Below are 22,641 nucleotides of genomic sequence, written 5' to 3' on the forward strand. Positions count from 1 at the left end.
CGGCACATGGTTCTGAGGTGATGGCCGCCACCAAAGGCCCAGTCAGCTAGCCTTAGTGCTAATGCCCTAGCAGAAATCACTTCCACACCTCCTCTTTATACTCCACGCCAACGTTAATGCCCTTCTAAAGCACAGCCCCACCTGTCTAAACCCCAATGGGGGCCGTGCGGTGCGGTGCGGTTGTGGTGGTGCAGCCACGTGTCGGCTAGATTTACATCTCTGTGGCTAATGAGGGGCTCCCCACAGAGCGGTAACTTACATCACACCAACGAGTCGTATTATTCTCAGAGTGCAGGGGTGTTTGTGCGGCATTTGAAGTCACGGAGAGGCGGGGGGGGGGAGCACGGTCGCCCACCTGCCCAAACACGGAGGCCACTGGGCAGGACATGTGAGCAAGGAGTGCTGACAAAATGTGGCGGCCGGTGGTTGGGGCTGTCATAATATTCCCCTTGTTTGTGCTGGTGGCCCACTGCACACACTCAAGTCAGGAAGCCCTATTTCAATTTCATATGCACACTGGGGAAGAGAATGGGGATAAGGAGACATATCCCATGAAGGCAGACAGTGTGTGAGGTGTGTGTCGGGGCGGAGGGACTTTTTAGCACCCTATCAGATCTGACATTCTTGCAAGCTCCATGGCTGGTCCGGCGCAGCGCTTCAGGCACAGTGAAGTTGAGAATGTGTCACACGCTATTACATTTAAGCTGCACCCTGTTATGTAGGAATGTTTATGTTCCCATTTAAGAGCCTTAATGTAAACAGTGGCTGACTTGAGAGCGTTAGCTGCATTGCTGGTGGATTACAGTAGCCAGTATACACGTGGTAACACTGCAAAGTAAACAGACGATACTGAGACCAAAGAGAGTGAATGTTTTCTGGTCTCTGAGGGAGCAGTGGAAGGCTGGTCAAATGGATGTGACCGACTTCATGGTGGAGCTCCCTAGAAGCACACAGCAGTCTGTCATCAATAAAGCAAGCAAGAGAAGCATGTAAAACCTGTATAATGAAAATTGACAACAGAATTTAATGCAATATACTTGTGGGTTTCAAGATTGCGCAATAGATTAGGTCAGCCTGAAAACAACCTTTGTATTGTATCTTAGGTTGGATTATAGCTATATTATTATATGTTTGTAAGCCAATATAAAATACACATATCCACTCCAGTATGACATCAGTATGTTGACATGTTAAGTTAGCGTGACTGAGATATTTGTGAAGCTCTGGCATCCACGTGAGTGAGGGGAACTCTCCAGCACTCCTCCCTGACTGACTGCAGAGCTTTCAGGGCCGAGGAGCAGTCATGAGGGGCACGGCCGGCCGGCCAGGGGAAGAAAAGAGCTCTTATCTGCCCCGTGCCTCAGCACTTTTCTCAGAACACTTATGACACAGGCGCGCCCCAGCTCCTAACTGAATCTTCTAATTGCTCTCCGCAGAGCCTCATCCCCATCCATTAGCCCTGCAGCCGGGCAGGAACCCATCATCCGTTGCCGTGCCTCCCAGATACACCCACCACTACCAGCACTACCAGCAGCATCCGCACAGACGCAAGGCGGCCAGCGCGGCCAGGAGGATGGAGCTCCGCGGCAGCCCCGGGGCGGGCAGGGCCAGCTCCAGCCATCACCGCTCCAAGAAGCTGGCCATCCTGTCGCGCTCGCTCATCCTCTGCAACTCCAAGACCAGCGACGAGGGCTCCAGCCCCGACGAGAGGTGCAGCGAGACGTGGGAGGCCCACCGGGGGGAGAGGACCTGGGGGACGCCGGAGGATGGAGCGCTGCGCTGCTCGGAGTACATCCTCATCCCGAACGCCACCACCACCACCACCACCACCACCACCTCCGCACAGGCACCTCTGCCTGCAGGACAACACAGAGCCGAGGACGGCAAAAAGAACATGAGAAGGTCCTTCTCCATAAAGGTATGGCTGCCTGTTTTACTAGGCTGTGTTGCACATAATAAGTTTCTCCTGTCAGTATGCTCTGTAGCACTGGATGGCTTCAAGCAAGATGTACTTTAATGGACTTTGTAAGCATTAACCTCAAACTCAAAACATTACTACCAAGTTTACAAATGCTGTAATGCCTTTAGTAGGGAACTGTGTTGGGACATTTTAACACAGTGATGATTTTATTTGATAATGTTAGTTTTTTTTTTATGAATGGCTGAATGTTAAGCAGCTACTTGGAGCTTCAGCTGAACAGCCCAGTATGCGGTCATTTAACAGTGCTTCACAAATTGCTAATTACAACAGCTTTGCTCCCCAGATCAGATTCATTGTTGAAATATGGAGAAACCACTTTATATTTGAAACAACTGTTAAAGACAGAGCAGCCAAAACTTGCTAAACTGCTAATGCAAAACAGAGGGAGTAGAACAACTATGGCTCCATATTTTCAAGGAGTTTGTGTCCTCTATCCTGTCTATGTTTGTGGCTCTGTCTGTAAAGTGAATCACGATCACATGTCCTCAACATGAGGGGTTGCACTGCACTCATTTGATTCACACAAAAGAGCTTTTTGTTTTGGCCTCGGAGGGAGAACTAACTTGGACTTGCGCAGGTCTCATAAGACATTCCAGTGATGTCATGGCCACCAGATCCCGCCAAACAGCAGGTCTGCGCCCGAGGCCTATTGGGACACGGCTCGATACGCCAATAACGGATTCTGATCACGGCTGTGTCACAGGCGGAGGCTGCAGTCATGGCGGCCCAAAACGCCAACGTGGCTGTGGAGATACACACCCAAGCCAGAACAGTTGTTTTGTTTCAAAGAGGCAACATCAGTGGATTACATTTAGTTAGTCAGTATGCCATTCATTGTCAGACTTGAAAGAAGCCAGGGCATGGCCAAAGAAAGAAATTCAATTGAAAATGCTCAGTGGCCTTCAAAAACAATGCTTTAATGCCTGTTATTTTGTTTCGTTTGGTTGTGTTTGTTTTCTCTGAAGTTCCCTTTTTATCATGTTGTAATACTTTATTAATACTCAATTATCATTTCATAACAGTAATTCTTACTTAAGCATAGCATTACAAGTAATATACATCCATAGGTTAGCAAAGCACTTCGGCCCTGTATACATTTTCTCAGCTTCCAAAATGTTGGCTTAGGGTCTTGATTTGATCATTAAACCGGCTCTTTATGACCCAGAATAGGAGAGCCCTTGTTTTTTCACACTGGGATGCCTGTATTGAAACAGGAAAGCAGTATCTGGAGAATGTGTGTAGCGACTGGCGAAGAGGGTCTGGGACCACCACTGGGTGATAACAGGCTGCGGCCGCTGGACAAAGGCCTCAGTGTTTGCCAAGGGCACGCTGGCGACGACAGACTCAGGTAGGGCTCACACACTGGCACTCTTGAGGGGGGGGGGGGGGGGGGGGGGGGGGGAGCACACTGCTGAAGGAGCCTATGGAAGTGAACTAATGGAGCTGTTTGTTTCCTTCTCGTCTCTCCCCAGGGACGGCAGCGTTCAACCTGGGATCAAGCTGGCCCCGTTTAATGGGCAGATGATAAATGGCCACGCACAGACAGAGGAGGAAGCAGGGAGGCAGTTGGCGCTGAATGCTGTTCACATTAAGAGCTGCGCTGATGTAAGGCATGCACAGCACATTCCCTCCCACAACACCACGCAATCTGACCAGAAGAAAAAAAAGTGTACTGCCCACGCAGTATGCAATGAATGGTGGCTTCATTACAGAGAGAGCTTTCAAAACAAACCCCTCTGTTGTCAAAAAGGGGAAGAAAAATAGACCAAGAACCCAAACAACATGCTGTTTATAAAATGTGCTTATGAAGTTGTGCATTAAGGGCAGATCTTGAAGGAATTGGAATGATGTTGTTTAATGAGGCGAAGAATGTAGGCAGCTGCAGAACAATCACTGGTTTGGAACATGCAGGACCTTACACTCATTTCAGTCTGAATGGCTTCATTTCAAAACAAACTAGTTCATCACTAATATTTAGTTTGTTATGACTGGCTTAAAGCCATGACTGGATTTTGACATTTTGAAAGAATCCAAATGTATTTGTCTGCAGGATGAATCTCCCTCCAACGGCAGCAGCTTACATCCCACCGCCTCACTTAATCCTGCAGAGTCTCAGTCCGGCCTCAGCTATGGAGACAAGGAGACAGTGGGACACACCAACCTTGGGGTGGGTATCTCCAGCGCCATCTATCTTCTTAATTACCAAATGGACTAATGAGACTGACTGTATCCTGTGGGTTTGTTCGATTTCATCATTTGATGGATTGCTTTTTTCTGTTTACAAATCAAATACTGCAAAACATGTAAAATCTGGACAAAATGCAACTGTTTGATTCACAATGCATTCAAGTCCCAAGCGTTGCTAGTAAATCACCAATTGTTTTGGTTGTGCGCATCACATTGTTGCCTTAATGCTGAACAGATTCCCATCGTGGAGGTCACAGAGGACAGCGGGAAGAGCAGCGAGACAGAGGCTGCAGAGCAAACCACACAAGGCCAAACTGCCAGTAAGGGGACTCGCTCACATTCCACCAGAGAGACACACCTACACCATAATCTAGTACATGATGGAGGTTCAAAATACACCACACAGGGGGGCACTGTAGCTCACACAGTAGCCTCGACCACATTTGAGCTTGACGCCCATGGAGGACACAGGTTTGAATCCGGCCCGATGTCATTTCTCCTGTCCACTCCCCACCTCTTCGCCCTCTCATTTCCTGTCCCACTCTTCACTTACCTATCAATTAAAGGCATAAAAAAGCCAAAAATAAAAAATACACCACACATACGGACAGAGGGCCAACCAACAACAACACTCTGATGATTTGCATGGCATTCACTCATTCATCACTCATTCAGAGGAACCTGAAGATCCCAATAGAGAACCAAACCAACCCACTGCTGGTAGTGAAGTCGTTTAGTATTCAGAAGGTTGCTGGTTCAATTCCCTGTCGAAGCGTCCATGAGCAAGACACTGAACCCCTAGTTGCTCCTGATGTGCAGTTTGCCATCAGTGTAAAATGTAGAAATGTGCATACCTTGTAAGTCGCTTTGGATAAAAGCGTCTGCTAAATGACTAAATGTACTGTAGACGCTCTTTCAGTCGCTTCTCACAGAGTCACCTCTGAGACTGACCACTCTCTGCCTGTGTGACTGCTGCTGTTAAGGTGTGCACCCTTACTGGATAGGAGACTTGGACACCATCATCATGAAAACGCCGGAGCTGTATCGGAGTCACCATCACGGAGGGGGCGGCGGACTGTACGGGAACAGGAAGTCCCTCTCCCAGCAGCTGGAATTTCCCCATGGAGTTTCACAGGTGAGCCAGGAGCAACATCTGCATCGACCTCGGATCTCAAGCTGGAGCGTCTTCTGGCAGCAGAGCACAGATCACGTGCCGATGACCAAATCAAATACTGCTCAGGCAACAGAACAGAACATAGACCTGGCCATTGTCGTCTAGTAATTTCATGCACCCTGATGTGATTATGTTTCTAATTACGTAATGGCCTCTTGCGGGAAGTTCAGGGCCATAACAGCAGATGCTGGAGAAGCAAAGAGAAGACTGCTTTGTAGAATGCTAATATTTCCGTACATTTTTGTTGCTGTAATTGAGTTATTAACGCCCCCTCCTGACCAATCGTCTGTTTGAAGGTCGTACCCAAGCCGTCTCGCTCGCTGAGTTCCGCTCACCTGGTCCACTTCAGCAGCAGTGTTCAAGCGTTCATCATCTGCAACATCGTGCTCATGAAGGGCCACGGCAAGGTTCTTACCCACTGTTCCACACACACACTTCATTTTAGTAGCATAGTGTATACTTTAACGTTAATGAACTTGCAAAAATCTCTTGGACAAGAGTAGGCCTACACTTGACATTACACAAGGGGCAAGTTAAGGCAAAAGAAGTAATACATATCATTTTGAACTCGAACTAAGATCAATATACTGTAGCTTCTTTTCCTATGGGACTGTGCTGATAACCTAAAGTTGTGCCAAACTGGGCAGCTGAATAACAGACCCCTTGTGTGTGGGTTCTGTCCAGGGTCTGGGCTTCAGCATCGTTGGGGGAAAGGACAGCATGTATGGCCCCATGGGCATCTACGTCAAAACCATCTTCCCCGGGGGGGCAGCTGCTGCAGACGGGAGACTGCAAGAAGGTAACTCAAAAACATGCCCATTAGCTAATGAATCTCCTATCTACACACACACACACACACACACACACACACACACACACACACACACACACACACACACACACACACACACACACACACACACACACACACACACACACACACACGCACACACACACACACACCTCCCAACAGAATCGCACACAGTTCCCTGCTTTCACAAAGTTTGCCACTGTTGAATGGGTCATGGATGAGTGGCCTAATGTTTTTTTTTTGGGGGCAGATCAAGTGGTTAAGCACGTATCTGGACTCTCAATATGAAAAGGGGTCAGCAATGGGCCAGATTGTGCCATAACCATGTTACACTTATCGTGTGCCATGTTCCGCAGGTGATGAAGAGGGGTCAGCACAATAAGCTTATCGTGTGCCATGTTCCACAGGTGATGAGGTCCTGGAGCTGAATGGAGAGTCACTGCACGGGCTGACCCATGAGGAGGCATTACACAGATTCAAAGTGAGGCCCAAGCTCTTTTACAAAATACCACTTTACGTGTACTGTGTATGTATGTTATGGATATTTAGATAAGATATGGAAGTATTGCTGCAATGTTTGAAAATGATACTCTGAAAATGACTAAATCGTTTGTAGGTAGTGTGAACAACATGAACACTATTTCTTACTCTGGCCCAGGTGCTCAAATAGAGAGACTCTGTTGCTGCACTCTGGTTCGAGTGACCATCTCTCTCTCTCTCTCTCTCTCTCTCTCTCTCTCTCTCTCTCTCTCCCTCCCTCCCTCACCTCCCCTCTCGGCCTCCCCTCTCCCTCCTCCTGAGCAGCAGATAAAGAAGGGTCTGTTGACGCTGGTGGTACGCACCAGTCTGCGGGTGGGGGCCCTGTCCAGCAGCCAGGCTCAGGTGGCCCAGCTGTGCCGCTCGCGCTCCCTCAGCTCCAGCACGGCCATCAGCCGCGTCAGCGCCGACATGAGCGACCTAACCCTGCCGCCCGGCAACCAGGCGGGGACCAAGCCACGCGACCGCATCATCATGGAGATCACGCTACATAAGGGTACGGCCAGCCCAGCTGCCTGAGGTGTTCACAGAGGTCCTCTGTAGTCTGGCTTCCACAGGGCTAGCTAGGGTGGCAGGGAGAGGGCTTTGGAAATGGTCAGTCCCTGTTTGATAGTAGCAACAATATAGTTTGATCAAAATAAAAACGCGCTAAGCCTATACTGATGATTACTTTGTCTGTGTTCAATTTGTATCAAAAGGTTTTATTATATATGTGACGTATCTATACATTTACAGAAAGTGCTTTTGCGCATTGTGATGGTGTGACATTTCTGCGCAAAATTGTCAGGTAAATGCAACCTTTCTTATGAGCCTAATTGTGGTGTGTGTGTGTGTGTGTGTGTGTGTTGCAGAGGCTGGTGTGGGGTTGGGCATTGGGCTGTGCTGTGTGCCCTCTACCGAGGGCTGCCCGGGGATCTACATCCACACGCTGTCCCCTGGGTCTGTGGCCCACATGGATGGCCGTCTCAGGTGAGCGACGCATAGATGCTAGCTAACTGAGTCTGTTCACTCCCAACCCAACTCCTTCCTTCCCTCTCCCTCTCCCTCACACTCTCTGTCTCAGGTGAGCGACGCATAGATGCTAGCTAACTGAGTCTGCTCACTCCCAACCCAACTCCTTCCTTCCCTCTCCCTCTCCCTCACACTCTCTGTCTCAGGTGAGGGACGCATAGATGCTAGCTAACTGAATCTGCTCACTCCCAACCCAACTCCTCCCTTCCCTCTCCCTCTCCCTCACACTCTCTGTCTCAGGTGAGCGACGCATAGATGCTAGCTAACTGAATCTGTTCACTCCCAACCCAACTCCTTCCTTCCCTCTCCCTCTCCCTCACACTCTCTGTCTCAGGTGAGCGACGCATAGATGCTAGCTAACTGAGTCTGTTCACTCCCAACTTAACTCCTTCCTTCCCTCTCCCTCTCCCTCACACTCTCTGTCTCAGGTGAGGGACGCATAGATGCTAGCTAACTGAATCTGTTCACTCCCAACCCAACTCCTTCCTTCCCTCTCCCTCTCCCTCACACTCTCTGTCTCAGGTGAGCGACGCATAGATGCTAGCTAACTGAGTCTGTTCACTCCCAACCCAACTCCTTCCTTCCCTCTCCCTCTCTCTCACACTCTCTGTCTCAGGTGAGGGACGCAAAGATGCTAGCTAACTGAGTCTGTTCACTCCCAACCCAACTCCTTCCTTCCCTCTCCCTCTCCCTCACACTCTCTGTCTCAGGTGAGCGACGCATAGATGCTAGCTAACTGAGTCTGCTCACTCCCAACCCAACTCCTTCCTTCCCTCTCCCTCTCCCTCACACTCTCTGTCTCAGGTGAGCGACGCATAGATGCTAGCTAACTGAGTCTGTTCACTCCCAACCCAACTCCTTCCTTCCCTCTCCCTCTCCCTCACACTCTCTGTCTCAGGTGAGGGGCGCATAGATGCTAGCTAACTGAGTCTGCTCACTCCCAAACAAACTCCTTCCTTCCCTCTCCCTCTCCCTCACACTCTCTGTCTCAGGTGAGCGACGCATAGATGCTAGCTAACTGAGTCTGTTCACTCCAAAACAAACTCCTTCCTTCCCTCTCCCTCTCCCTCACACTCTCTGTCTCAGGTGAGGGACGCAAAGATGCTAGCTAACTGAGTCTGTTCACTCCAAAACAAACTCCTTCCTTCCCTCTCCCTCTCCCTCACACTCTCTGTCTCAGGTGAGCGACGCATAGATGCTAGCTAACTGAGTCTGTTCGATCCCAAACAAACTCCTTCCTTCCCTCTCCCTCTCCCTCTCCCTCTCTGTCTCAGGTTAGGGACGCATAGATGCTAGCTAACTGAGTCTGTTCACTCCCAACCCAACTCCTTCCTTCCCTCTCCCTCTCTCTCACACTCTCTGTCTCAGGTGAGGGACGCAAAGATGCTAGCTAACTGAGTCTGTTCACTCCCAACCCAACTCCTTCCTTCCCTCTCCCTCTCCCTCACACTCTCTGTCTCAGGTGAGCGACGCATAGATGCTAGCTAACTGAGTCTGCTCACTCCCAACCCAACTCCTTCCTTCCCTCTCCCTCTCCCTCACACTCTCTGTCTCAGGTGAGCGACGCATAGATGCTAGCTAACTGAATCTGTTCACTCCCAAACAAACTCCTTCCTTCCCTCTCCCTCTCCCTCACACTCTCTGTCTCAGGTGAGGGACGCATAGATGCTAGCTAACTGAGTCTGTTCACTCCCAACTTAACTCCTTCCTTCCCTCTCCCTCTCCCTCACACTCTCTGTCTCAGGTGAGCGACGCATAGATGCTAGCTAACTGAGTCTGTTCACTCCCAACCCAACTCCTTCCTTCCCTCTCCCTCTCCCTCACACTCTCTGTCTCAGGTGAGCGACGCATAGATGCTAGCTAACTGAGTCTGCTCACTCCCAACCCAACTCCTTCCTTCCCTCTCCCTCTCCCTCACACTCTCTGTCTCAGGTGAGCGACGCATAGATGCTAGCTAACTGAGTCTGTTCACTCCCAACCCAACTCCTTCCTTCCCTCTCCCTCTCCCTCACACTCTCTGTCTCAGGTGAGCGACGCATAGATGCTAGCTAACTGAATCTGTTCACTCCCAAACAAACTCCTTCCTTCCCTCTCCCTCTCCCTCACACTCTCTGTCTCAGGTGAGGGACGCATAGATGCTAGCTAACTGAGTCTGTTCACTCCCAACTTAACTCCTTCCTTCCCTCTCCCTCTCCCTCACACTCTCTGTCTCAGGTGAGCGACGCATAGATGCTAGCTAACTGAGTCTGTTCGATCCCAACCCAACTCCTTCCTTCCCTCTCCCTCTCCCTCACACTCTCTGTCTTTCATGGCCTTCCTTCAGATGTGGAGATGAGATCATGGAAATCAACGACACAGTGGTTTGCAACATGACACTGAATGATGTCTACACGGTTCTGAGTCAGTGCAACCCGGGCCCAGTTCAAGTCATCATCAGTCGCCACCCCGACCCAAATGTACGTACCGTCTGACTCTGCCACCCAGAGACAGAGAGACCCGTCCAGCTCCGCTCCTCAGACCCAGGACACACACACACACACACACACACAAACACGCACACACACACACACATAGACACACACACACACACACAGCCGGTAGGCCTGCTTCTGACCGTGTGTTTGTGCTCTGCTCTGTGTCCGCAGGTCTCTGAACAGCAGCTCAATGAGGCCATAGCACAGGCTGTGGAGAACAGCAAGCTGAAGAAAGACAAGAGTCAATGGAGCATGGAGGGTATGTCATAAACACTAAAAGAGCCATTGAAGTGGAGAGTAAGACAGAGGGAGGAAGGAAGAGAGAGAGGAAAGAGAGAGAGAGAGACTGCCTCTGATCGCAGTTTTGTTTAATCAATATAGCCGCTCTATGAAACATATTATTAAGAAAATTTATGTCGCGCTGTGTTTTAATGGATGAAATTCTGTGATTAATCGTAGGTGGATTTTCCCCTCCCTTGACCATAGCATAATTTTCAAATTCACAGATTTATCTCAAAGAAAGCCAACACTTTGTTCCACATAATGAACAATAATGGCTGGTACTTAGCAAGAGCTCTGCATTTATCTCATATATTAAATAAAACACTGAGGCCATTTCCTACCCCTCCAAAATTGTGTGCTGTATTTTATTCTCTCCTTTTTAAAAATAATGGCTGCTGTAGGTGATTAAAGATTCCGCTTTAGAACCAACAGTTAGACCAACTCCCCTTAAGCCAACAGTGTCATCCCCGCCTCTCTCCTTGGCCCTGCTGTGCTGTGAGGACCTCTGTAGGATAAAATGTATATGTTTCTCATTTAATGAATTAGGTTAGTATAGTATTCCATAGTATAACATGAATTGAATTGGTAACTTAGTGTGGCCATGTATTCTGTTTGACCTGTCGTGTAAGGTCTATATGAGCACAGAGTGTCACACAGGGCTTTGGAGGTAAGGGGATCCTATGTAAATATTCTTATCTTTGGGGAGGCAAGGAGGCCACAGTGTAATAGTCCGAGGGAGGGGTTTTAGGTATAAGAGATGGGTTTGCCCAGAGATGTGTGGGCATTGTTGTTGAACATTTCATGAACATGGATTGCTTGTAACAATGCTCCCGATATCGTTAATAAATCTGCAGTACCACTCCAGTTGTCTGTAAGTCATTTTGACCACACCTCACCCTGTCTCCTCCCTGCAGGCCTGAGACGCCAGGAGTCCTGTCCCCATGGGAAGCAGAAGTGCGAGCGATGTCCAGAGCGGAGCTTCAATCAGCTGACCGCTCGCCGAGCCCAAAAGGCCATGACCCGCTCCTGCAGCGAGGGAGCCTACAGCCAGCGGTGCGGCCCGGGGGGTCCAGGGGGCCCGGGGGGCACGGCCCCGCCCCAGCAGCAGCCTGACGTGGTGGCCCGTGTCCACAGCATGGACGTCTCTATGGCCTCCGCCACTCTTCCCAGAGCGGAGGTGGTATCCGGCAGCAGACTGCCTCCCACGTACAGTGACGATGACTATAATGTGCCTTACAACTCGCCAGCAAACTTCCCATGTCAGCAGCCTCTGGACGTGGTCACTGGGGGCCCCAGGGGATCCAAGCCCAGGCCACCGGCCCCTCCTAAGAGGTGCTGCAGACAGGAGGACGTCACCAGTGAGGAGCCTCTGACAGACACAAGCGGATCCAGCCGGGACTCGCCCCTCAGAGAAGAGGATCTGCTCCCCTCACAGAACTGTCAGGTATGCAGAGTACCTCGAAAAACACATTCATCTTGCTCTCATGTACAATAAAATAGCCCAGATTGCTAATTTAAAGGGTATTTAATTTTGGCTTGGACCACTGTCAACAGTGAACTGTAATAGGACTTGTGGGTGATAACTATCTTCATTCAGATTGACACACATGTGAAAAGAGGAAGAGCAACAGAAATGTTTCCCTTATATGGACGCTGACTGGCAGGGGGTGTGTTTCATAACATGGCAGCCTCAGCAGGTTCAACATAGTGCAGACCATTTTCATTTTCTAATAGACTATCTTAACACCATCCACTGCATAGCACTATCTTAATTCAATATCATGCACATATTTGTGTTTTGAAGCCCCGATGACCAAGATTGTAATCTCACCATTGATGTCATTTTTGTCTTTCCACATGCTTGCAGTTTCTCTGCAGTGTATACAAGGCTTTGGTAAAGATTTCAAGGCTAGTGTTTAAAAATGTATGTTCACATCACATTGTTGTTTTTGATTTGGATGATGTTTGTTGCACGACTACTCTTTTGGACTGACAACTGAGCTATGGCCTGATGTGTTTGTTTATCCATTTAAATGTGAGTCAAGTGATGTCAGTGGACTTAGTGGGATGGCATCCTGATCCTATTACTTTGTTTGGCTGCTGGACTAGAAGAGCATGCTGATGTGTTTTGTATCGAGTTTGTGTGTGTGATGCATGTCGACACGGCGCTAAACTGTTGCATTACTACACCTTTTGTGGTCGGTGACAAGATGACTTTTCTCATTTCCTGTTTGTGTCACAGGAAACGAGCGAGCACTCAGGGGGAACTAAAGCAGCTCGCAGCGATTCAGTCCAAGACACTTGTGATGTGATCGAGTGCTCCAACCGAGAAGGGAGCTTACAAGGAGAAACAGGTATGAACCATAGCATACAGGTTGCTTATAATACGAGCCTTTCCTGAATCGATTTGAATTGATATTTTAACATCCTACCAAGCGCTGCAAAGCATACTTAATGCTGTGTGTTTTTGTCACCCTACACAAAATGTGCATTCAAGAATTCTTGAGCTAGCTGTGCATCAAGCGGAGCAAAAATGGTTCATCATTTGAAAATATTAGTAATCAACACACGGGCATAGGATGTTAATATTGTAGTGCTTATGCTCAGGTACTGAGTCACCCAGTCACATCTGCTGCCAGAACCGGAGGGCGGCCCTGAGACGCCAGGCCTGTGTGGAGGTGACCCCAGATCAGCTGCAGGACCCCTGGGTCAGGCTTTCCGACAGCCCAGAGAACCAGCCCAGCCCCACCCCATCCACCATGGCCGACCATACTGAGCCAGAGGAAATGGAAACGGCAGACACCAACGGCGTGTCTGAACCACAGAGTGCTTCAACCGTGCCTGAGGAAGTCCCCAGTGCCAAAAAGGGGCCCCCAGTGGCTCCCAAGCCTACGTGGTTCCGCAAAAGCCTGAACAAGAACAGGCAACTTCCCCCAGAACAGCTGAAACCTACAGAAAACAAGAGTCCAAGTGTTAGCAGGACATTCGGGGTAAATTTGCGGTCTACTCCATCAAAATCGTCTCTCAAACAGAGGATTCACTCTTTTGAGACGTTCTCCAGCCCGGAAGGGTCCGAGCGGAGTAGCAGGAGAGTGGCTACACCAACGTCACTGCCAGCAGTGGAGAGAACCACGTGCCAGAGCAGAACCCCTGTCTCTTCTGACACGAGTACACCAGGAGGAAGCCCAACTGCTTTGAAATGCACCACTGATAAAGAGGAGCCACAGCCTGCTACTGTCACCTCAGAGCTCACTCCTGAACAGTCCTCCGAGGAACCTTCAAAGGACCCAGAACCAGTGGTCACTCCTGAACAGTCCTCCGAGGAACCTTCAAAGGACCCAGAACCAGTGGTCACTCCTGAACAGCCCTCCGAGGAACCTTCAACAGATCCAGAACCAGTGGTCACTCCTGACCAGCCCTCTGAGGAACCTTCAAAAGACCCAGAACCAGTGGTCACTCCTGACCAGCCCTCTGAGGAACCTTCAAAAGACCCAGAGCCAGAGGTCTGCCGAACCACACTGGATAAGGAGCCCACTGAGGAGTCTTCCACCAGCCCCTCCGATGAAGCAACCACTTCCGATGCAGATCAGGAAACAGCCTCTCCTGCAGAGTCATCCGCTTCGACTCACTGCCCCAGAAGAGCCAGCAGCTCAAAGGGCACCGTGTCTGACAAGCCACCGGCGTCCGAAGGAGATGCACCACACCAGGCCAGCCTGAGGACTCAAAGCCTGCCCTTGAATGCCTCCCCATCTCCAGAGTATACCGGTGTTAAGGGCCTAGATGGGGAGAGCCTGGGGAAGATCCTGTCCTTCAGTAACCAGGTGTCCAATGCCCTTATGCGGTCTATGCAGTCCCTGCCTCAGTCGCCCTGCATCAGGCCTGGTAATCCTTGGCCTACTCATGCTGCGTTGACAACCGACTCTGAAGACCAAGAAATGACAGACAAGGTGCCCCTATCCCCTGCAGCTGACAACAATGAGAAGGGATTCTCTGTAAGGTATGGATGAATACACTTTTGTTGTTTCCACATGACCCTTACAAGATAAGACTGTGTTTAACAAACGGCCTCTTTCAAGTCAGTGCACCATGTTTATCACTACTGCATAGCTCACACTGAAACACAGCTGAGGTAAATGTCATCAAGATCAAGTCCAACTCTTTCAAGTTTAAGCCCATGGACAAGCCTCCATGGGGAAGGCCTTGGCTAATAGTCTAGAATATGCTGCCTTACTTGTAGAATGCAAGGTTTTGCTTTTTTGTGAATGTACTGTGACTTTTTTTTGAATCTCCATGAATCTTTTTTTTCTTCTCCTCTTTGGTGTTGATCTAATATAGGAGCTAGTACTGTATCATATTCCAGCATGTGAAAAGGAAGGGAACATTTGTGATATTGGTCTTGTTTTACATAAAGCCCAGGGAGGAAATACAGCTCTTGCGGTGTCAGGAAGATGAACGTGTCGATTCTGTCCACTTATCTAGGTTGAACCAAGCACAAAAAAAACAACTGCAACCATCCTAGGTGGAATGCTTTGAACACACAGACCAAATTGTTAAAGCATGTCCCCATGCCAGGTATGGGACTGTACTGATAAGAGCCTCAGGCCTGTTTGAAGTTCTCACTGTGTTTCTTGTGTTGGGCACCCAGCCTGGCCGAGCTCAGAGAGTGCACCATCGGACGGGGTGAAGATGGCACGGGTGAGGTCAGGGCCCAGACCACACCCTCCTCCGCCTGCGCTCAGTCCATGATTTCAGCCATTCCCCAGGAAGAGGTTGACCGGATGATTGAAGAGGTCAAGGCACTGGACGAGGAGACTCTGAAGGTAAGCCTACACGCTTTTGTTATTCTCAATAGCACACACCGCCATACCTTAAACCACAGATGTGCTACAATAGAGAGACATGTAAACATACACCCTGTGCAATGCATTTTACAATATTATGCATGAAATACAATGTTTTTAAATGTATACGTAAAAATATATCCGCACATATAAATACACGCAGTTACAAAAAGGCCTTAACTGGTGTGGTGGGGGAATGAATACCTCCAAAAACCCCTTTGGGCTTGATGTGGCTTTGCAGATTATCGGTTTGCCTGAAAGATAAACAAAAGGCAACTGACATTTTATTCTTCAAAACCCTGTAAGCTGTGGCACCGTGTAGACACAGGAACCAGGCAAGCTTCTGTTATGCCACTACAGAGGCCATTAGCTCCGAAGACAGAGTGCAGCTGGCATTTCAAAAGCTCCCTTGGCAGCAGAAGAAAAGTGTGTGCTACCTACGGCAAAAAGCTTTCAGGGAGGGGTGTGGGGGGGGGGGCAAAAGAGCGTGTATTGTGTTTCTGCCTTCATTTCCGTGTGTTGGGGTAATCAAAAACCTCCACGCAGCAATGGCTTTTTCCTCCCTCCCTCCCTCTCTCACTCTCTCCCTCCCTCCCTCCCTCCCTCCCTCCCTCCCTCCCTCTCTCACTCTCTCCCTCCCCGAGGAGGACTTGGGAGCTGCACAACATCTGCAGACATTTCCACACTCGATGCGTCATCATCCCCTCTCTCTCTCTCTCTCTCTGCAGCACCACGCTCTGTAACGGGCTTCAGCCTGAGTCTCCCCTCCGTTCCAATTAGAATCCTGACAGATCCCACTGCACCACCAGTGCATCAAGCCACTCTGCTGCCATACAGCAACAGGGCAAACAGGGGTGGGGGAGAGCTAATCGTCAGCTGTCCATCTGGTGCCAGGGCAGGGATGGGTTAGCTGAAGAGACAGCTGTTAATGCCCGTCTGGTGTGTGAGGGCTGAGGTGAAGGCAAGATGCTTGTGTGTACCCCTTGGCCCGTGCAAAACTCTGCTGCTTCACTGAGACACAGGGAGCCATCTGGACTGGAAGTTATCCTGCAGCCAGCTGTTATTTAGAAGGAAATAAAACTCTAATCTCTCAATGAATGGAGATGATTCTCTGACATATATATAACAGATGCTTTGCTTTTAAAAACATTGTTTATAGGTTTAGAATACTCACACTCCAGCAGGACGTACAACCATACACGTGAATCAGACGGGCTGAATCTCAAGTAGGTCTCTAAAAGGTGCTGAGGAAAACATCCCTGCACATCCTCAAATGTGGCCTCATTCTGTCTCCACACAGCAACTGGAGGAAATCCACGTGGTGATCTTACACAAGGAGGAAGGAGTAGGTCTGGGCTTTAGCATCGCAGGTGGGATAGACCTGGAGAACAAAGCGACAACAGTGAGTGACAACCCTCTTAGCACAGTACACACCTTAATTTTCCTCAGGATCAATAAAGTATCCATCTATCTATCAGTTAAGCAAGTCAAACAAGTGTGTGTGTGTGTGTGTGTGTGTGTGTGTGTGTGTGTGTGTAGGTGCATCGCGTGTTCCCGAGTGGACTGGCCGCGCAGGAGGGCACCATCGAGAAGGGCGACGAGGTGCTGTCCATCAACGGGCAGACACTGAAGAACGTGACCCATAACGATGCCACGGCCACGCTCAGGCAAGCACGCGGCCTCAGGCAGGCGGTGGTGGTGGTGTGCAAGAGCAGGGACGGCACGGGCGCGGGCAGCAGCGGCAGCAGAGGCAGCGCGGGCGTAGACAACTCCTTCACGGGTGAGTTGCAGAAAGCACAGCCACTCCCGGTCTTTACACTCACTCACCATGGCTAGAGCGTTTGAGTCAATATAGACCATAGGAATGGAGCCAGGAAATCTCTCCTGCAGAAACCACTTTTCTCAACTGCCTGAAACGCCTATTGGAATTCGAGCCTTTTCCTCTGCTGCATCATGATGACACAATCTCGTAACACAAATGCGTGTCGCCCAGAGATGATTGACAATGATGTTATCGTTTGCAGAGCTGATCTTTTTCCAGTATGAGGAAAAAAATTGTTTCTGGGTCGTTGAAGAATGTAAATCTATTCCAGTAGACCTCAAAAATGAAATAGTGAACAGTGAAAATGTGGATAAGAGGTCCACTTTAAGCGCTGTTTGGACAAATAAAGCCCTCTCAAACTTGCTCTTCTTCTCCCTCTCTCTCCTATTCACTAGCGGATGAAACAGGTGACGTTGTGACGCTGACCATGGAGAAGAATGCGGGGGGAGTTGGGTTCAGCTTGGAGGGAGGAAAGGGCTCCATCCATGGGGACAGGCCGCTGACCGTCAGCAGGGTCTTCACAGGTGCAGAGACCACAGTCACATGAATATTACAAAAAGAACACATTACTCTTTTCAAAATTCACGCTGCTTTAGGGCTGAAGGATGTCTCCCTTGTACGTCGCTTTGGACAAAAGCGTCTGCTAAATGACTAAATGTAAATGTAAACGCTTAACCTGAAAAAGGGTGGGTCTGGCTAACAGTGCTGGCTTTGACCAACAGGTGGAGCTGCTGAGCAGAGAGGGATGCAGGTTGGGGATGAGGTGCTGCAGGTTGCAGACTCGTCCCTGCAGGGCCTCACACGCTTTGAGGCCTGGAACCTCGTAAAGGCGCTGCCAGAGGGACCCTTCACAGCTATCATAAGGAGGAAGAGCGAAGAGCAGGATGGAGAAAAGGAGGCAGCGTGAACCCACCTATTTCACCACACATTACCAAAACATTACACACACTCAATAAAGGCAAAAATAATTACAGATTCTATACAGATTACTAAGTACTTCATAAAGACAGGTCAGTTTGGTCACTCATACAGAGGATTTTAGTGTGTGTAAGGATGTGTTTTTTTCACTAACTGCTCAGGGTGGCTTCCCGTGGGCACTTTAACGTGCGTCGCATTTGGAGGTACTCTGCTAACACAGCTTTCGTACTGTTCAATTGTCATGTTCAGGGATATTGGAAACCTGTTCAATTTCAGGTTAACCTCTAAAATTTGCACAGACTATGTACAGGACATTTAGGAGAAAAATATATTTAACCATGAACTATGAATTGTTTTGTTTTGTTTAAAATCTTGCCTTAAATATTACATGTTAATAATGGAAGTCAGATTTGGACCCTGTAATGTTTGCTGTTTTCAAAATGCCTACTTACATCCAATGTAGCTCACCCAGGACTGGATAACATTTCAGTGTAGACCAAAGACTGGTTTGTCTAACAGTGCGATGGGTCCAACATAAATCCTAAAATGTGCCCAAAGCTATCAATATAAGATATCCAATTTGTTATTTTTCTGAAAAATCAAGACAATTATTTCAAGTCAAGTCTGACAACCCATTCTCCCCATGTAAGTCAGCTTTTGTGTTGTTTACAGCAATGTTACATATTTGTTTTGCACAAAGTAAAAAAAAAAAATAAGATAATAAAGCTTATTAAAATGTTTGATTTGTGGATGAAATCAAATAAAAATGACTCAAACCTTGAGAGTAAACTTTGAGTCTTGACTATAAATTCACAGTAACAATAAAATACAGGATGCGGCTACCATTCACCATCATGCAAACACCCACTCTTGGTGGATAGTGTGGTATTTTTTTTTTATTATGGACGCTGGTAAAATACAAAAGTCTCAGGAGTGTTTTATAGAAGTGATCTGATTTTTTTTTCTGTCAGGTACCAGCAAGTTAACATACAGTACATATAAGTCACCTTCCATAGCAGCAATTGATTTCAATGTGGAGGAATCAAACACAGCATTCAACACGGACTGAAACAACCAACCAACCGACCAAACAAATGACTGAAATAATTAGTATTGATAACCTATAGCCACTGAGCACATTATGTGGTGCTGACCACAGAGCCAATTCAGACAGAGCAAATTCTAACAACAGAAATATCACCTGGTTTTGGCACACAAACAAGGCCATGGTACAGTTATTCTAACAGAATGCAACTATGAAAGGCAGGCAGTTACTCCTCGCAAAACGAATATTGATGGGATGCTAGGCTTACACCGATCATCCGACCATATGGCTCTTTTTGCAACTGTGTTGGAGATCATGCATATCACTGACGATAGAGTACATAACATTGAGCGGTGCAAACACACCAAGACTAGGTCACACAGTCATGCTCCCTTACATAAAAACCATTGATCACAGTGTAAATGGCAAAGGACACACTCAACTGAGGGATTGAGTCCAGTTACACGCCAGATAACACAACTGGCCATTCAGCAGGTTTCCAGATAACATGGTAAATGTCTACCACTATGCCCTCTTGACCTTTTCTTTTCTTTCATGATTTTGCAAATATTTACTGAAATGTAAACAAGAAGCGACAAGGACCTGTACTAAGGATGTAGTGTGAAACATATCATTCATATTCAGGAACAAATACAGATAAATATGAGGATTCTTTTTTTTTAAGTTTGGAAAATAACAGCAAAACCTCCACTCCATATGATCTGTGCAGACCCTATGAATATGCCTCATATATGAATCAATATCTATAAAAAGGAATGATTTTCATTATAAACAAGAAATGTATAGGAGTGTGTAATTTGTGCGGTTAAAATTATTTAAGAAAATGAATCATCATGTCCCTTTCTGGTCCAGATTTCCAATAAAAAAAAAAAACATTACATGCTTTATATATAATTTTGCTTACATTAGTTAATGTGAACCGTTTTTATACAAAGTCAGAGGTAACATTTCTTCTTATACCGTCTTGGTCAAACACAATTTCCCTTAATAAACACAAAAAACCTTATCTTAGGAAATAAATCATAAAAGATATCCTAATCTCTTGCGGACTGTCGGGTGAACCGTTTCCTCGCGGCTGCAGCTTTGTGTGCTATTTCAGAGACTTCACTACTTTCTTGAGGTTGTTGTAGAACTCCGTCATACTGGATGGGAAGAACGAGTCCACGACAGAGCGCGGAAGCAAGCCTCCCAGATCTGTCTGGAAGAAGGCATAAACTTGGGTTTTGCCTGGTTCCCTGTGGAACAGAAGAGACACAGACCACGTATCACTACAAAGCTCCCCCTCTTTCCATTCCTATTTTAAACATCTGAACTAACCTGTCAAATTTCATACTCAAATCTCAAATAAAACCTCAAGGTATTTCTATAATTGGCCAGGCCTTGAACCTATGTGCATGCTAGCAATGCTACCAGTGCCTGTAAGTGTCTAGTGCTAACAGTGTCTGACTCTCTGCTGCCACTGCCTGTCTGCTCATTGCAACCACAACAAGCCCTCGCCACAGCACAGCAGTCGGACAGCATGGCAGGCAGCCATGACTCAGGCTTCACTCACCCCGGGATTGGAGCACAGAAGCACCCACATGGATGATTTAAGCCCCTGACATAGCCAGCCTGAGGAGAACAGCTAGGGTGTTCTACGTGGGTTGCTAAAGAAATCAAAAGCAAAGCGTGAATAACGGACAGACAAACATATGGACAAGTGTGGGCAGGTCTGAATGCATGCACCATACACCACGCACAACAGCAGCAGCAGCAGCAGCAGCATCTCGGTTTAGATCATGGATTTAAATTCAAAATGTTCTGGAATCACGGCAACTTATCATGGCCGCTCAAAACATTCGCCTGTGAGGATTATTCAAATTATTCTGTTTCAGAGTACTGCAGATTACACATAAATACCTTGACAAACTAAAACCAAGTAAAAGAATAAGGGTGTTTAAAATTATTCGGTTTCAGAGTACTGCAGATTACACATAAATACCTTGACAAACTAAAACCAAGTAGAAGAATAAGGGTGTTTAAAATATTAAGTTCTTCATCTTGTCTTGGACATATTTGTAAGTTTTTACACATTTTCTACAGCAATAAAATATAGAATACATGTTATCTCGCAAGAGCTATAGAAGATCAGCTATGGATACATGAAAAAACTCAGAATACCTGACAACAACACATAACAATAAGAAAATGACAAAAGATTACAGATGAAAAGCGTAATTCAGACAATTAAGGAATATTATTACGCACCATTTGACGTTATGGTGCCATCTTCGTACTGCTTAACTAAAATAACGTCTACAAAGTCTCGTGGTGATATAATACCCATAGCTGCCGAAGGAGTAACGGTTCTGCACACTGCGATGTCCTGTGATAGAGTGGGAAACAGGGCAGACTGTCTGGGTTCGGTTCAGTTGTGAAGCAGGCAACACGAATATGACAGCAGGAGAGGGAATTTTAATGGTTGTGGTGGAAATGTGAGTGCCCTATCTTTCCAATAATTAAGTGTTGGACTCATGTCAGCTGTCTGTGCACCGTGGTGAGATTTACCTCAGTGACTTGTTCAATCAGCTCAAACTTCTTGACATTGCTGTCCCACTTCACACGAATGCCATTGGGTTCGGGTTTCAAGCATTCCCACACCTTCTCTGGGCACGCATTAATTACACCCTCACCTTTGTACCTGTTGATAGCATTATATATGCTAAATATACATTTCCCAAACACATGAAATATACATAACATCCGACTACCGGTGTTGTATAACTAGAATCCATGAGGCCTTTTACTTGGGTGAAGTGTAGGCTGTATCACTTTGAACACATTTCATACTTCAAGGCACAGAACAAAGATTTGAAAATGTAAATACTTACACATTCCCGGGAAATTCTGTTGATGGTCGCCAACATACAACAACGTCATTCTAAACCAAAATAAATCCGGGTAAGTTATCTTTTCTATAGAATCCGCCACATCAGTAAGAGTGGAACAAGGGGGAGGGGGACCACTGTCATGTCACGCTATTACACGTCATCAAACTCGTTATAATATCAAAAATGGACAAATAAAAATAACCTACTTACCGATTTTTTACAGACTTTCCATCCAGACTGATCTTTGCTGTAGCTGAAAAGGTTATCGGCAACTGTATTTGCTCTTTCCTGGAATTCCATGTTTGAATAAAGACAATTTTTGCTAGCCAGCTAGCAGTAAATAGTTGACCTACGCTGGACTATGTTCAACTTCAAAGCAATCGGTGATCGGAAAATCATTTAGCAAAGCATTTACAATTATTCAGTAACAACCTTAAAACAGATGTTAAACATCCTTAAATCACAACAACAGACAATTTGCATTATCTACAATTAGCTATCGTTTGACACAGGTACAGGTTTGGAACAGATCTATGCGACGCTGGAAACAATTCAGCAGGCGAGAAGCTAATGATGATCGATTAATTATTTTGCCTGTCTGAACTACTAAAACGAACATTTGTTCTCATATATTGCGTAAATGGCTATCAACTGTAGCTAAATACAT

The 22,641-nt window shown here is 47.3% G+C and overlaps 2 protein-coding genes across 2 annotated transcripts in view; one reads left to right on the plus strand and one right to left on the minus strand.

Annotated features, from left to right (window-relative positions):
- The window catches only part of il16 (interleukin 16), a 20,785-nt gene extending 2,098 nt beyond the window's left edge, over positions 1-18,687 (plus strand). Inside the window, exons 2-22 of the mRNA XM_080843078.1 lie at positions 1,437-1,918; positions 3,196-3,329; positions 3,454-3,586; positions 4,032-4,148; positions 4,404-4,488; positions 5,152-5,303; positions 5,639-5,749; positions 6,027-6,141; positions 6,561-6,634; positions 6,958-7,186; positions 7,542-7,659; positions 10,025-10,157; positions 10,347-10,434; positions 11,372-11,901; positions 12,700-12,811; positions 13,065-14,454; positions 15,103-15,277; positions 16,599-16,700; positions 16,838-17,078; positions 17,516-17,644; positions 17,843-18,687. Of these exons, the coding sequence (XP_080699204.1) occupies positions 1,437-1,918; positions 3,196-3,329; positions 3,454-3,586; positions 4,032-4,148; positions 4,404-4,488; positions 5,152-5,303; positions 5,639-5,749; positions 6,027-6,141; positions 6,561-6,634; positions 6,958-7,186; positions 7,542-7,659; positions 10,025-10,157; positions 10,347-10,434; positions 11,372-11,901; positions 12,700-12,811; positions 13,065-14,454; positions 15,103-15,277; positions 16,599-16,700; positions 16,838-17,078; positions 17,516-17,644; positions 17,843-18,027 (4,835 nt within the window). The 3' untranslated portion in view covers positions 18,028-18,687. The remainder of the gene's footprint in view (positions 1-1,436; positions 1,919-3,195; positions 3,330-3,453; positions 3,587-4,031; positions 4,149-4,403; positions 4,489-5,151; positions 5,304-5,638; positions 5,750-6,026; positions 6,142-6,560; positions 6,635-6,957; positions 7,187-7,541; positions 7,660-10,024; positions 10,158-10,346; positions 10,435-11,371; positions 11,902-12,699; positions 12,812-13,064; positions 14,455-15,102; positions 15,278-16,598; positions 16,701-16,837; positions 17,079-17,515; positions 17,645-17,842) is intronic.
- A 1,507-nt stretch (positions 18,688-20,194) lies between these two features.
- stard5 (StAR related lipid transfer domain containing 5) lies at positions 20,195-22,274 on the minus strand (the record flags this gene model as incomplete). Its single annotated transcript, XM_080843272.1, has 6 exons — positions 20,195-20,339; positions 20,657-20,750; positions 21,352-21,469; positions 21,652-21,784; positions 21,975-22,024; positions 22,185-22,274. The coding sequence occupies 6 exons, from the start codon at positions 22,272-22,274 to the stop codon at positions 20,195-20,197; spliced, it is 630 nt and encodes a 209-aa protein (XP_080699398.1).
- Between the last annotated feature and the right edge of the window lie 367 nt (positions 22,275-22,641).

Source organism: Sprattus sprattus, assembly GCF_963457725.1.
Source record: "Sprattus sprattus genome assembly, chromosome: 8".
NCBI classification, from domain to species: domain Eukaryota; kingdom Metazoa; phylum Chordata; class Actinopteri; order Clupeiformes; family Clupeidae; genus Sprattus; species Sprattus sprattus.